At 44.4% G+C, this 16,214-nt stretch overlaps 1 protein-coding gene across 1 annotated transcript in view; it reads left to right on the forward strand.

Moving 5' to 3' along the window:
• LOC111977115 (zinc finger protein 704-like) overlaps positions 1-10,131 on the forward strand; it is a 111,856-nt gene extending 101,725 nt beyond the window's left edge. The window contains exon 4 of the mRNA XM_024006425.2: positions 9,759-10,131. Coding sequence (XP_023862193.1) covers positions 9,759-10,093 — 335 coding nt within the window. The 3' untranslated portion in view covers positions 10,094-10,131. The remainder of the gene's footprint in view (positions 1-9,758) is intronic.
• Positions 10,132-16,214: the final 6,083 nt, after the last annotated feature.

A 16,214-nucleotide genomic window follows, 5' to 3' on the forward strand; every position in this document is an offset into this window, starting at 1 on the left:
CTCTTTTCGTTCTCTCTCTCTCTGCGTTCTTATCATCTGCTTCTATCTCTCGTTGCTCTTCTTCTCTCGTCTCGTCTTCATTCTTCTCTCGTCTCTCTCTCTGTCTCTCTCTCTCTGGTCTCTCTTTCTCTCTGGTCTCTCTTTCTCTCTGCTGTCTCACTTCTCTCTCTCTCTCTGTCTCTCTTTCCTCTCTTCTCTGCTCTCCGGATCTCTCTTTCTCTCTCTTGCTCGTCATTATTCTTCTTCTCTCTCTCTCTGTCTCTCTCTGTCTCTCTTTGCTCTCTCTTCTCTCATGGTCTCTCTTTCCATCTCTGCTCTCTCTCCTCTCTAGAGGTCTCCTTATCTCTGCTTGCTCTCTCTCTCTCTCTGGATGTCTCTCTTTCTCTATAGGTGCTCTCTTCTCTCTTGCTGGTCCATCTTGTTCTCTCCTCTTCTCTTCCGCTCTCTCTCCTCTCTCTGCCTGCTCTCTGCTTATCTTTTCTCTTCTCTGCCTTACTCTTGGTCTCTTCTCTCTCTCCTCATCTCTCCTCTCTGTCTCTCTCTCTATGTCTCTTTCTTCTTGCTCACTTCTGTCATTTTTCTTTTCTCCTCTCTCTCTCTCGGTGCATCTTCTCTTAGCTCCCTCTCTGGTCTGCTCTCTCTCGTCTCTTCTCTCTTCTCTTGCTGCTCTTGCTCTCTCGTTCCTCTTTCTGTCTCTCGTTGCTCTCTCTCTCTCTGGGTCTCTCTTTCTCTCTCTGTCTCTGCTCTCTCTGGTTCTCTCTTGCTCTCTTCTGCTCTCTCTCTTCTAGGTCTCTCTGCCTCTTGCTCGTCTCCTCTTGGTCTCTCTTGCTCTTCTTGCTCTCTCTCTCTCTTGTCTCTCTTGCTCTCTTTGCCTCTCTCTTCTGCTGGTCTCTTCTTGCTCTCTGCTCTCTCTTCTCTCTGGTCCCGCTCCTTATCCTCTGTAGCTCTTTTCACTCACTTCCATATTTTAAAGCAGCTTGAACAGCTAGTAGCGCAATATATGCTTACACATAACCAGTTCCCCCTATCATATATCATATCATCCTTATTCTACTCAGGTAGCTAGAGAAGCTTGTCGCTGTGACCCATCTCAGCGAGTTGGAAATTCCCTCTCAACCAATAGCAATGAACCATGAATAACAAAACCGGATCTTGTGTCATTGACCCAGCCATTAGCCAGGGACGCGCCATGTCTTTAAGCCTTCACCCACTGCTAGACTAATGTGACAGGGCTTTCTGCAAAAACGGAGTGTTCTTGTCTAACTGAACGTTGATCCAGAACGTTATAACCGAAACTCGGTTCTGTCAGCATTCCGTGCTAAGGGGAATTTCAAGCATTCACAGGGAAAGTGGAACAACGAAGTATTTATTATTGTACTCTAATTTCCATTCCATGCTTATAAAAACAGTTTGTTGTTCTGTCTAAAGAAAAGCCTGGCTGGTATATTTCAAGAGTAGGGATTGGGATAGGGTTGGGCCTTATTCACTAGGTTTCTAGTATTGGCTATGGCAGACACAATGATTGGTCGGTTTGACTGCGGCATAACTCCAGTTTGATGGAGTCGTACGATGCAATGGCGAACACAGCTAACTGGTCAGTCTGCAGTGCGAAATCTTAACTCTGAGCCTTATATGTGGAACAACGGGCCATTTCTATGCTAGTAGTGCGTATTAGTAGTATAGTATTGTAGAATGACGTAAAGGTGTGCCCGGTTTGATACAGTTTGGCTAAGCAGGAATAGGCATGGTTGGTTGTGGGTTCTAGCACCTTCCATCGGTTTTATGTCCATAATGTGTAACCTGATACTGGGTGTTGTAATTGCAGAAAAACCTCAGGTCGTGCGGGGGATGATACGGAGGTAATGCTGGCCACCGTCCTGCACCTGACGTCGCTATCCACCTACCCACTGGCTCCTCACCCAAGACATCCTAGGTAACCACAGAACACACACGCAAAAACACACCACACACGACCACACACACACACACGCACACACACCACACACACACCACACACACACACACAGCACACGCACACACACACACACTCGCGCGCACGCACGCACACACACATCTTTGTTTTACTATCCTTGTGGGGAGCAAACAATAGATTCCCGTTCAAAATCCTATTTTTCCTAACCCTTAAACCTAACCCTAACCTTAACCCTAACTTAACCCCAAATCACTAACCCTAAACCTAACCCTTATTGTAACTTTAATTGTAACCCTAAACCTAACCCCTAAGCATAAAATTGCCTTTTCCTTGTGGGGACTGGTGAAATGGGCCCATGTGTCAGAATTGTCCTTCTATATTTAGCCTTAAAGGGAAAATCCACTCAAAAGTCTATCTTTTGGTAAGTCTATCTTTTGGTAAGTCTATCTTTTGGTAAGTCCACGATCTCTTCATTAGGCCACTGTTGATTTCGTCTCAAAAGCAGTCAAGTTTTCCAGATATTGGATAGCATTTTGCAGCTTGACACTTGGCTTCTTGAAAGCCCAATATCTTATAAACTTGACTCCTGACAACAGCAACAGTGGACTAATGAAAAAAATGAAATAAAGATAGTTTCTGAGTTGATTTTCTCTTTAACTTAATCATGCAAGTGTTTTTATTTTGCTGTGTTTTACCACCCCTATCCCCCCTCATTGGAGAGCATCCTTATTTGACTTTATGCTATTTTTATTACGTTTTTCTTTTTAATCAGGCAACACGGCAACTCCYGGGAGTGCCATTAAGCCGACTGCTCTTTCTTTTATAGAGAAAACGAGAGGGATAGAGGGATAAGGGAGGGGAGAGGACACTTGTTTATCGGTTTTACCAGAAATTCCCAATTTTTTGTCATCACCCTCTATTGATAAATGACAAAATGACCTCTATACTAGGGTTTGTCAACTCAGAACCAGATGACTGGGTTAAACAGATTATAAAAGATCTTGCTCACACTTAATATATTAATTTCATTTAGGCATTAACAGCTGTACTGCTCGCCAGGAGGAATATGGCTGTTTCCAGGAGACCCCAGGCCAAACCAGGAGGGCTGGCAACCCTACAAACCTACTGTACCTCTAAATCCACATCCATTTTCCCCTATTGTTCATTAGATGTTCTGATCACGCTGAGGTGAGGAGATGAGAGCTGGTACCTAGCCGCTGTGTTGGAACACACATTAGGGTCACGTGTGGCTGGGTCAGTGTGCCTTTGAAAAACGACTCCCTGTGTAAGCCTGGCTGGGATCCATTTTGGTTAAAACCTATCCATTAACATTTTGGGGGTTTTCTTCCCCCTTCCCTAAATCTACAGTATACTGTAAATATACTGTATTTAACCACTCTTGTCCCYATCTCCACAGTTTAGTTCTGTTATTGATTCAAGTGGGTTAATCCACAACACACAGTGCATTCAGAAAGTATTCAGACCCTTTGACTTTTTCAACATTTTGTTACGTTACAGCTTTATTCTAAAATAGATWTTTTTTTTAAACATGTCATTAATCTACACACAATACCCCATAATGACAAAGCGAAAGCAGGTTTTTGGAATTTTTAGCAAATGTAAAACATAAATATAACAAATTAAAAACAGAAATATCTTATTTAGATACAGTACCAGTCAAAAGTCTGGACACACCTACTCATTCAAGGGTTTTTCTTTATTTTTACTATTTTCTACATTGTAGAATAATAGTGAAGACATCAAAACTATGAATAACACATATGGAATCATGTAGTAACCAAAAAAGTGTTAAACAAAACTACATTTATTTTAGATTTTAGATTCTTCAAAGTAGCCACCCTTTGCCTTGATGACAGCTTTGCACACTCTTGGCATTCTCTCAACCAGCTTCATGAGAAATGATTTTCCAACAGTCTTGAAGGAGTTCCCACATATGCTGAGCACTTGTTGGCTTCTTTTCTTTCATTCTGCGGTTCAACTCATCCCAAACCATATCAATTGGTGATTGTGGAGGCCAGGTCATCTGATGCAGCACTATCACTCTCCTTGGTCAAATAGCCCTTACACAGMCTGGAGGTCGTTGTCCCGTTGAAAAACAAATGATAGTCCCACTAAGTGCTAGGGTTGCACATTTTGGGGAATATTCAGAGGTGGAAACTTTCCGTGGGAATTTAATGGGAATATTTGGGAATTAACGGAAATATATGCAAATTAATATTAATACCATTTAATTGTAGATGTTTTTTGCATTGGATATATTTACCATATCATATGGAGACAGAAACATAAACATTTTACCTTAGCATATGTAGACATTATTGCAAATTATTAAATCCTTCCAATAGAAATTTTTAAAAACGATTTAGTTATGAATTGAACTTTACTTAAATGAGTTGACTCTTCACTTAGAATGATTTCACTGAACAACAAAAGAAAGGGAATTTTGAATGATCCCCAATGATCCATCGCATCTCCCAAAAACGTTTTCAACATAGATCTGTAAAATGATAGTCTAGAAACTAAAGATTTGGTGGTCTTCCTTTCAGGCTTCCATGTCTTCTCCCTGGCCCTCCTCAATGTCCACCTCTTCAACATCAGACTCTGAGGCCTCATCTTCACTGTCACTTTCCAACCCTGTTGAGGATGGCTCATTGTCAGGCTCAAAAAGCCTCAAATTTGCCCGACCAATTTTACAACCCATGTATTGGTCAGCCTGTTGCGTGCTTTGGTGTGTGTGTTCCCAAACAAGGACCAGTTGCGCTCTGAGGCAGCTGATATTGGTGGGATTTGGAGGATGATGGAGGCAACAGGGGAAAGAGCCTCAGATCCACAAAGTCCCTTCTACCAGGTGGCAGATGAGATATTTTGGCACGACTGCCATATTGCATCTCCATACCAAAGCGCTTGCTTGGAAGTGTATATCGCCAGACTGCCAAGAACCTTGCCCTCATCCAGGCCAAGGTGGCGAGACACGGTAGTGATGACACCTTAGGCCTTGTTGATCTCTGCACCAGACAGGACGCTCTTGCCARCATACTATGGGGTCCAACATGTCCAACACTGTGGGGTGTATAGGCTTCAGGCAGAAGTTTTCACGCTTTTTGATGTATTTCAGAACTGCAGTTTCCTCTGCTTGGAGCAACAGTGAAATGGGCAGGGCAGTAGCGATATCTTGTCTTACATCTGCAAGCAGAGTCTGAACATCAGACAGGATGGCGTTGTCTCCCTCAATCCGTGCAATGGCTACTGCTATAGGTTTCAGGAGTTTCAGGCTGCTTACCACTCTCAGGAGGATCCTCTTGATGGGGCTGGATCCTCTTGATGGGGCTGTCCATATCGGCATACTGCGATATGGCCATTTCTTGGAGAGACTCCTTCCCCTCCAGGAGACTGTCAAACATGATGACAACACCACCCCAACGGGTGTTGCTGGGCAGCTTCAATGTGGGGCTCTTATTCTTCTCACTTTGCTTGGTGAGGTAGATTGCTACTAATACTTGATGACCCTTCACATACTTAACCATTTCCTTGGCTCTCTTGTAGAGTGTATCCATTGTTTTCAGTGCCATGATGTCCTTGAGGAGCAGATTCAATGCATGAGCAGCACAGCCAATGGGTGTGATGTGAGGGTAGGACTCCTCCACTTTAGACCAAGCAGCCTTCATGTTTGCAGCATTGTCTGTCACCAGTGCAAATACCTTCTGTGGTCTAAGGTCATTGATGACTGTCTTCAGCTCATCTGCAATGTAGAGGCCGGTGTGTCTGTTGTCCCTTGTGTCTGTGCTCTTGTAGAATACTGGTTGAGGGGTGGAGATGATGTAGTTAATTATTCCTTGCCCACGAGCATTCGACCACCCATCATAGATGATTGCAATACAGTCTGCTTTCTCTATGATTTGCTTGACCTTCACTTGAACTCTGTTGAACTCTGCATCCAGCAAATTAGTAAATAAAGCATGCTTGGTTSGAGGGGTGTATGCTGGGCGAAGAACATTCAGAAATCTCTTCCAATACACATTGCCAGTAAGCATCAGAGGTGAACCAGTTGCATACACAGCTCGAGCAARACATTCATCAGCATTTCTCTTACTATGTTCCTCCATTGAGTCAAAAAAACTCCTGATTCCAGGAGGACCATGAGCTGTTGCTATCGATAAGGTGTCTGATTCATCATTTTCACCTCGAATAGAAATAGAGGGACTTTTGTCAGAGGTTGCTTGTTGTGAGCGCTGAGGGAACTTTATGCACTTGGCCAGATGATTCTGCATCTTTGTTGCATTCATCACATATAATTTGGCACAGTATTTGCAAATGTACACAGCTTTTTCTTCTACATTAGCTGCCGTGAAATGTCTCCTCATATCAGATAGTGCCCGTGGCATTTTCCTGTAAAGATTTTTTTTAAATGAGTAAAAAAACTAAAATACAATTCCATGTACAGATAAATAGATAAGCAGTCAGATTAAACAACTCCTTTGTAAGATAAATGTTTTAAAATGAAACATGTATGGAAGCAGGTGAATTAACACTCCTCAGTTCGCAGGCTCAAGCAAGCTAAAACTCACATGGTAGCRAAAACTAACTAGCAGAAATTGTTACGATTTACTAGTTAACAAAAAAATCATGTATGTCATATAAAATATATTCACCCCACCCAGTATTGTAATAAAAACTTACCAGAAAGCATGTAGTCCTTTGCTCAGACAGTGTAGTAGCGTGGGCTCAATAGCATCGCATTAGTGTGCAAGATCTTGAGAATCAGCTGTACATGTGATGGAAGAGTGCACATCAAATCAAGAATCGGCTTTCTATTCTGCAACAAAGCCTCCTTCACTCACGCCGCCAAACTTACCCTAGTAAAACTGACTATCCTACCGATCCTCGACCTCGACTATGTTGAGATGTGTCTGTTACTTGAACTCTGTGAAGCATTTATTTGGGCTGCAATCTGAGGTGCAGTTAACTCAAATGAACTTATCCTCTGCAGCAGAGGTAACTCTGGGTCTTCCTTTCCTTTGTCGGTACTCAAGAGAGCTAATTTCACCACAGCGCTTGATGTTKTTTTCCGCGGTGACTGACCTTCATGTCTTAAAGAAATGATGGACTGTTGTTTTTCTTTGTTTATGTGAGTTGTTCTTGCCATAATAGAGCTATCTTGTGTATACCACCCATACCTTGTCACAACACAACTGATTGGCTCAAACGCATTAAGAAAGAAAGAAATCCACAAATGTACTTGTAATGCATTCTAGGTGACTACCTCATTAAGCTGTTTGAGAGAATGCCAAGARTGTGCAAAGCTGTCATCAAGGCAATGGGTGGCTACTTTGAAGAATCTCAAATATAAAATATATTTTGATTTGTTTAACACGTTTTTGGTTACTACATGATTTCATAGTTTTGATGTCTTCACTATTATTTTACAATGTAGAAAATAGTAAAAATAAAGAAAAACCCTTGAATGAGTAGGTGTGTCCAAACTTTTGACTGGTACTGTAAGTATTCAGACCCTTTGCTATGAGACTTGAAATTGAGCTCATGTGCATCCTGTTTCTGTCAGAGCTGCTAGGAGTACTGGGTGGAGGAGTCAAGCGCAGAGAGCAGGTATTCAAGAACGTGGATTTTATTTCCTGTAGACAGGGAAAACGATCATGCCCAAACACACGGGCGCATGAAAATACCAGTCCAAACACACAGGACTAAACTGTCCGGAAAATATAGAATCCACATAAAATCCAACACCAAATAACAGAGAACAAGCCCGCACAACAGCCAGCGGGCCTACTGCCCTTAAATAGYCTACCCACAAAACTAAACTCAAAACAGGTGCACCCAATCAGCCCAAACTAACAGAAACAAAAAGAAGAGAATCGATGGCAGCTAGTAGGCCGGTGACGACGACCGCCGAGCGCCGCCCGAACAGGAAGAGGCACCATCTTCGGCGGGATTCGTGACAGTTTCCATTGATCTTCCTTGAGATGTTTCTACAACTTGATTGGAGTCCACCTGTGGCTGTCTCTTATACACATCTAGATGTGTATAAGAGACAGGTCTATAMAAGGTCCCACAGTTGACAGCGCATGTCAGAGATAAAAACCAAGCCATGAGGTCAAAGGAAATGTCCGTAGAGCTCCGAGACAGGATGGTGTCGAGGCACAGATCTGGGGATGTGTACCAAACAATTTCTGCAGCATTGAAAGTCCCCAAGAACACAGTGGCCTCCATCATTCTTAAATGGAAGAAGTTTGGAACCACCAACACTCTTCCTAGAGGTGGCCGCCCAGCCAAATTGAGCTATCGGGGGAGAAGGGCCTTGGTCAKGTAGGTGACTAAGAACCCGATGCTCCAGGGTTCCTCTGTGGAGATGGGAGAACCTTCTAGAATAACATCTCTGCAGCACTCCACCAATCAGGCCTTTATGGTGGAGTGGCCAGACGGAAGCCACTCCTCAGTAAAAGGCACATGACAGCCCACTTGGAGTTTGCCAAAAGTCACCTGAAGGACTCTCAGACCATGAGAAGCAAGATTGTCTGGTATGATGAAACCAAGATTGAAGTCTTTTGCCTGAATACCAAGTGTCACGTCTGGAGGAAACCTSGCACCATCCCTACAGTGAAGCATGGTGGTGGCAGCATCATGCTGTTGGGATGTTTTTCAGCGGCAGGGACTGGGAGACTTGTCGGGATTGAGGGAAAGATGAACAGAGCAAAGTACAGAGATCATTGATGAAAATCTGCACCAGAGCGCTCAGGACATCAGACTGGGGTGAAGGTTCACTTTCCAACAGGACAACGACCCTAAGCACAGCCAAGACAATGCAGGAGTGGCTTCGGGACAAGTCTCTGAATGTCCTTGAGTCGCTCAGCCAGAGCCCGGACTTGAACCCGATCGAACATCATTGGAGAGATCTGAAAATAGCTGTGCAGCGACGCTCCCCATCCAACCTGASAGAGCTTGAGAGGACCTGCAGAGAAGAATGGGAGAAACTCCCCAAATTYATGTGTGCCAAGCTTGTAGAGTCTTACCCAAGAAGACTCGAGGCTGCAATCGCTGCCAAAGGTACTTCAACAAAGTACTGAGTAAAGGGTCTGAATACTTGTGTAAATGTGATATTACAGTTTTTATTTGTAATACATTTGAAAAATGTCCCAAAAAAAGAGTTTTTGCTTTGTCATTATGGGGTATTGTTTGTAGATTGATGAGGGGGGAAAAACAATTTAATACATTTTTGAATAAGGTTGTGGATTGTGGAAAAGGTGAAGGGGTCTGAACAATTTCCGAATGCACTGTATTAGGTGCTGGGAGGGTATACTGTGCTGTATGTGGGGAGAAAGGCCAAAGCTGTATACATTTTTCATGATACATCAGAAATTTCATCAATCTCTATTCATACAGTACATAATTCAACTGTACCTGTTTTCCCTCCAATATCTTATTTTCTTTCCCCTGGTTTCATTGTTGTGCTGTTGTGCCTAACTCTCAATGTCTTTGAGGGATAAGAGGTTAATCTTCCCTAAGACAACACTCCTATGACTCTATTCTCTGTAGGATCCTTCTCATCTACACTGGCCACCATGGACCAGWCAGTCATTGATTCATATGAGTTAATAAAATCCCCAACACACACCTCATCCTGCTGAGAGGCTCTACCTCTTATTTTTCATTATGTTTCAGCACAAGGCAATGCAAAACACATTTTGTGACAAGGTTTTTAGAGTAATAAGTGAATTAAAACTAAATTCTCAGATTGGCTTCCTCCTTGGCTATGATAGCATGGTACTGACCGGCCCTTCGCTGTCTCCAGCTGCAGTTCCGGAGTCGGCTAGCAGGGGGTGGAAGGAGGCGCTGTCGACCAGCTACAGCAGCTCCACCAGTGGCAACTGGAGCTGGGACACCAGCGACCAATCAGTGCCCTCCACGCCATCCCCACCCCTCTCCAACGATGCCAGCAAGAGCTTCCTGCTCCCCTCCCAGGGTGATGACGTCATCGAGGACGTCACAGAGAGCACTCATTTTCCGTTTGTGGACCCCATACCCCGGAAGCGAAAGGTACAACTCGGGGTCAGGGGTCGGGGTCGGGGGGTTGTAATGAGGTTTCGTCTCAATGCTTCTGAATATCTTTCCTTACTCATCTCCTGATCTCCAAGGAGTTCATAGATCACAGCTATTTGATTTATTCAGTCCAGTTACTTGGTTCTTGGGACTCTCCAGATGAGAATAATATTTGTAGCCACAGCCAAACCTAAGCTGCGACCCAGTAGAAATTGTCCATTGGCCAACAGTTGCTCCCATGGATTTAGGAACCCTTGCCCTGGTGTGTAATATTCCTAACTCAGAGTAGTGTCTGGGGCCTCTGAAACCAACGTTAGGATCCTGTGACACAAGTTTGGCCCTGAGATAAGGCCTGTCAATCTTAACGCCTCTGAGCGTAATACAGTGTGTTCTCACTCTCTCTTTCCCTCTCGTTCTCCATTTTCTTCCCTTGTCTTTTCATGTGGTGGAAACAGTCCATGACGTAAATGTGGTTTCAGTATCAAGAAGAGCCATTAGCCCCCTCACCCACCTCCGAGAGGAAGAGGGGAGTTAGAAGGGGGAAAGGGGAGGAGGTGTGTAAAAAGAGAGTTTAGAAAGGAAGGACTGGGTGTAAAAAGAGATTTGGGATGGGGGAAGAGAGAAGAGAGAAGAGGGGGAATAAGAAGAGTTTTGGGATGGAGGAGGAAAGGAGGAGGGAAGTAGGGAAGGACTAAAAGGAGAGAATATGAGGCTTCAGCTGTAGGTAGCTGAGAGAAGAATCTCATTACTCCACTGTGACAGATATAGGAGTGGAGACTGGAGGGGCTCATATATAGGAGTGGAGACTGGAGGGGCTCATATATAGGAGTGCAGACTGGACGGGCTCATATATAGGAGTGGAGACTGGAGGGGCTCATATATAGGAGTGGAGTTTGGAGGGGCTCATATGTAGGAGTGGAGACTGGAGGGGCTCATATATAGGAGTGGAGTTTGGAGGGGCTCATATGTAGTTGTGGAGACTGGAGGATTAGTATTGGGTAGCTTGCCTTTAAATTGTTTAACTTGGGTCAAACTTTTCGGGTAGCCTTCCACAAGCTTCCCACAATAAGTTGGGTGAATTTTAACCCATTTCCTTGACAGAGCTGGTGTAACTGAGTCAGGTTTGTAGGCCTCCTTGCTCGCACACGCTTTTTCATTTCTGCCCTACACATTTTCTATAGGATTGAGGTCAGGGCTTTGTGATGGCCACTCCAATACCTTGACTTTGTTGTCCTTAAGCCATTTTGCACAATTTGGAAGTATGCTTGGGGTCACTGTCGATTTGGAAGACCATTTGTGACCAAAGCTTTAACTTCCTGACTGATGTCTTGGATGTTGCTTCAAGATATCCACATGATTTTCCTTTCCTCATGATGCCATCTATTTTTGTGAAGTGCACCAGTCCCTCCTGCAGCAAAGCACCCCCACAACATGATGCTGCCACCCCCGTGCTTCACGGTTCGGATGGTGTCTTCGGCTTGCAAGCATACCCTTTTTATCCTCCAAACATAACAATGGTAATTATGGCCAAACAGTTCTATTTTTGTTTCATTAAACCAGAGGAATTTCTCCAAAAAGTACAATCTTTTGTCCCCATGTGCAGTTGAAAACTGTAGTCTGGCTTTTTTATGGCGTTTGCAGCAGTGGCTTCTCCTTGCTGAGTGGCCTTTCAGGTTATGTCGATATAGGACTCATTTACTGTGGATATAGATACTTTTGTACCTGCTTCCTCCAGAATCTTCACATGGTCCTTTGCTATTGTTTGGGATTGATTTGCACTTTTCGCACCAAAGTACGTTCATCTGTAGGAGACAGAACGCATCTCCTTCCTGAGCGGTATGACAGTTGTGTGGTCCTATGGTGTTTCAACTTGCTTACTTATTGTTTGTACAGATGAAAGTGGTACCTTCAGGCATTTGGAAATTGTTCCAAGGATGGACCAGTCTTTTGGAGATCTACAATTTTTTTCTTTGGTCTGGCTGATTTCTTTTGATTTTCCGATGATGTCAAGCAAAGAGGACTGAGTTTGAAGGTAGGCTTTTGAAATACATCCACAGGTACACCCTCCAATTGACTCAAATGATGTCAATTAGCCTATCAGAAGCTTCTAAAGCCATGACATCATTTTCTGGAATTTTCCAAGCTGTTTAAAGGCACAATCAACTTAGTGTATGTAAACTTCTGACCCACTGGAATTGTGATACAGTGAATTATAAGTGAAATAATCTGTCTGTAAACAATTGTTACTTGTGTCATGTAACAAGTAGATGTCCTAACCGACCTGCTAAAACTATAGTTTGTTACAAGAAACTGATGTAAACTTCCGACTTTCAAACTGCATGTGTTATGGCTTTACACCCCTGCTATAATGTGTATAAAGAGTTACTTGTCTAACAGAACACAGAGGGTGTTTCTTTAATGGAAGCCTATCAAATATAATCCAGTTAGAATCAGGAAATATATGAGCCCCCTCCAATCTTGAGCCCCTCCAGTCTCCACAACTACATATGAGCCCCCCTCAAATTCCACTCCTATATATGAGCCCCTCCAGTCTCCACTCCTATATATGAGCCCGTCCAGTCTGCACTCCTATATACAGTGGGGAGAACAAGTATTTGATACACTGTCAATTTTGTAGGTTTTCCTACTTACAAAGCATGTAGAGGTCTGTAATTTTTATCATAGGTACACTTCAACTGTGAGAGACGGAATCTAAAACAAAAATCCAGAAAATCACATTGTATGATTTTTAAGTAATTCATTTGCATTTTATTGCATGACATAAGTATTTGATCACCTACCAACCAGTAAGAATTCCGGCTCTCACAGACCTGTTAGTTTTTCTTTAAGAAGCCCTCCTGTTCTCCATCTAATTACCTGTATTAACTGCACCTGTTTTGAACTCATTACCTGTATAAAAGACACCTGTCCACACACTCAATCAAACAGACTCCAACCTCTCCACAATGGCCAAGACCAGAGAGCTTTGTAAAGACATCAGGGATAAAATTGTAGACCTGCACAAGGCTAGGATGGGCTACAGAACAATAGGCAAGCAGCTTGGTGAGAAGGCAACAACTGTTGGCGCAATTATTCGAAATGGAAGAAGTTAAAGATGACAGTCATCACCCTCGGTCTGGGGCTCCATGCAAGATCTCACCTCGTGGGGCATCAATGATCATGAGGAAGGTGAGGGATCAGCCCAGAACTACACGGCAGGACCTGGTCAATGACCTGAAGAGAGCGGGGCACAGTCTCAAAGAAAACCATTAGTAACACACTACGCCGTCATGGATTAAAATCCTGCAGCGCACGCAAGGTCCCCCTGCTCAAGCCAGCGCATGTCCAGGCCGTCTGAAGTTTGCCAATGACCATCTGGATGATCCAGAGGAGGAATGGGAGAAGGTCATGTGGTCTGATGAGACAAAAATAGAGTTTTTTTGGTCTAAACTCCACTCGCCGTGGTTTGGAGGAAGAAGAAGGATGAGTACAACCCCAAGAACACCATCCCAACCTGAAGCATGGAGGTGGAAACATCATTCTTTGGGGATGCTTTTCTGCAAAGGGGACAGGACGACTGCACCGTATTGAGGGGAGGATGGATGGGGCCATGTATCGCGAGATCTTGGCCAACAACCTCCTTCCCTCAGTAAGAGCATTGAAGATGGGTCGTGGCTGGGTCTTCCAGCATGACAACGACCCGAAACACACAGCCAGGGCAACTAAGGAGTGGCTCCGTAAGAAGCATCTCAAGGTCCTGGAGTGGCCTAGCCAGTCTCCAGACCTGAACCCAATAGAAAATCTTTGGAGGGAGCTGAAATTCCGTATTGCCCAGCGACAGCCCGAAACCTGAAGGATCTGGGAAGGTCTGTATGGAGGAGTGGGCCAAAATCCCTGCTGCAGTGTGTGCAAACCTGGTCAAGAACTACAGGAAACGTATGATCTCTGTAATTGCAAACAAAAGGTTTCTGTACCAAATATTAAGTTCTGCTTTTCTGATGTATCAAATACTTATGTCATGCAATAAAATTCAAATTAATTACTTAAAAATCATACAATGTGATTTTCTGGATTTTTGTTTTAGATTCCGTCTCTCACAGTTGAAGTGTACCTATGATAAAAATTACAGACCTCTACATGCTTTGTAAGTAGGAAAACCTGCAAAATCGGCGGTGTATCAAATACTTGTTCTCCCCACTGTATGAGCCCTCCAATCTATGAGCCCCTCCAGTCTCCACACTACATATGAGCCCTCCAGTCTCCATCCAGAGCCTCCAGTTCCACAACTACATATGACCCCTCAGTCTCCATCCTATATATGAGCCCATCCAGTCTCCACAACTACATATGAGCCCTCTCCAAATCCACTCCTATATATGAGCCTCAGTCCCACTCCTATATATGAGCCCTCCAGTCTCCACTCCTATATATGAGCCCCCAGTCTCCACAACTACATTGAGCCCCTCCAAACTCCACTCCTATATATGAGCCCCTCCAGTCTCCACAACTACATATGAGCCCCTCCAAACTCCACTCCTATATATGAGCCCCTCCAGTCTCCACAACTACATATGAGCCCCTCCAAATTCCACTCCTATATATGAGCCCCTCCAGTCTCCACTCCTATATATGAGCCCCTCCAGTCTCCACAACTACATATGAGCCCCTCCAAAACTCCATCCTATATATGAGCCCCTCCAGTCTCCACTCCTACATATGAGCCCCTCCAAACTCCACTCCTATATATGAGCCCCTCCAGTCTCCACTCCTATATATGAGCCCGTCCAGTCTGCACTCCTATATATGAGCCCCCAGTCTCCACTCCTATATATGAGCCCCTCCAGTCTCCACTCCTATATCTGTCACAGTGGAGTAATGAGATTCTTCTCTCAGCTACCTACAGCTGAAGCCTCATATTCTCTCCTTTTAGTCCTTCCCTACTTCCCTCCTCCTTTCCTCTCCATCCCAAAACTCTTCTTATTCCCCCTCTTCTCTTCTTCTCTCTTCCCCCATCCCAAATCTCTTTTTCACCCAGTCCTTCCTTTTCTAAACTCTCTTTTTACACACCTCCTCCCCTTTCCCCCTTCTAACTCCCCTCTTCCTCTCGGAGGTGGGTGAGGGGCTAATGGCTCTTCTTGATACTGAAACCACATTTACGTCATGGACTGTTTCCACCACATGAAAAGACAAGGGAAGAAAATGGAGAACGAGAGGGAAAGAGAGAGTGAGAACACACTGTATTACGCTCAGAGGCGTTAAGATTGACAGGCCTTATCTCAGGGCCAAACTTGTGTCACAGGATCCTAACGTTGGTTTCAGAGGCCCCAGACACTACTCTGAGTTAGGAATATTACACACCAGGGCAAGGGTTCCTAAATCCATGGGAGCAACTGTTGGCCAATGGACAATTTCTACTGGGTCGCAGCTTAGGTTTGGCTGTGGCTACAAATATTATTCTCATCTGGAGAGTCCCAAGAACCAAGTAACTGGACTGAATAAATCAATAGCTGTGATCTATGAACTCCTTGGAGATCAGGAGATGAGTAAGGAAAGATATTCAGAAGCATTGAGACGAAACCTCATTACAACCCCCGCCGACCCCTGACCCCGAGTTGTACCTTTCGCTTCCGGGGTATGGGGTCCACAAACGGAAAATGAGTGCTCTCTGTGACGTCCTCGATGACGTCATCACCCTGGGAGGGGAGCAGGAAGCTCTTGCTGGCATCGTTGGAGAGGGGTGGGGATGGCGTGGAGGGCACTGATTGGTCGCTGGTGTCCCAGCTTCCAGTTGCCACTGGTGGAGCTGCTGTAGCTGGTCGACAGCGCCTCCTTCCACCCCCTGCCTAGCCGACTCCGGAACTGCAGCTGGAGGACAGCGAAGGGCCGGTCAGTACCATGCTATCATAGCCAAGGAGGAAGCCAATCTGAGAATTTAGTTTTAATTCACTTTATTACTCTAAAAACCTTGTCACAAAATGTGTTTTGCATTGCCTTGTGCTGAAACATAATGAAAAATAAGAGGTAGAGCCTCTCAGCAGGATGAGGTGTGTGTTGGGGATTTTATTAACTCATATGAATCAATGACTGTCTGGTCCATGTGGCCAGTGTAGATGAGAAGGATCCTACAGAGAATAGAGTCATAGGAGTGTTGTCTTAGGGAAGATTAACCTCTTATCCCTCAAAGACATTGAGAGTTAGGCACAACAGC

The sequence above is a fragment of the Salvelinus sp. IW2-2015 genome, linkage group LG17, assembly GCF_002910315.2.
Source record: "Salvelinus sp. IW2-2015 linkage group LG17, ASM291031v2, whole genome shotgun sequence".
NCBI classification, from domain to species: Eukaryota; Metazoa; Chordata; class Actinopteri; order Salmoniformes; family Salmonidae; genus Salvelinus; species Salvelinus sp. IW2-2015.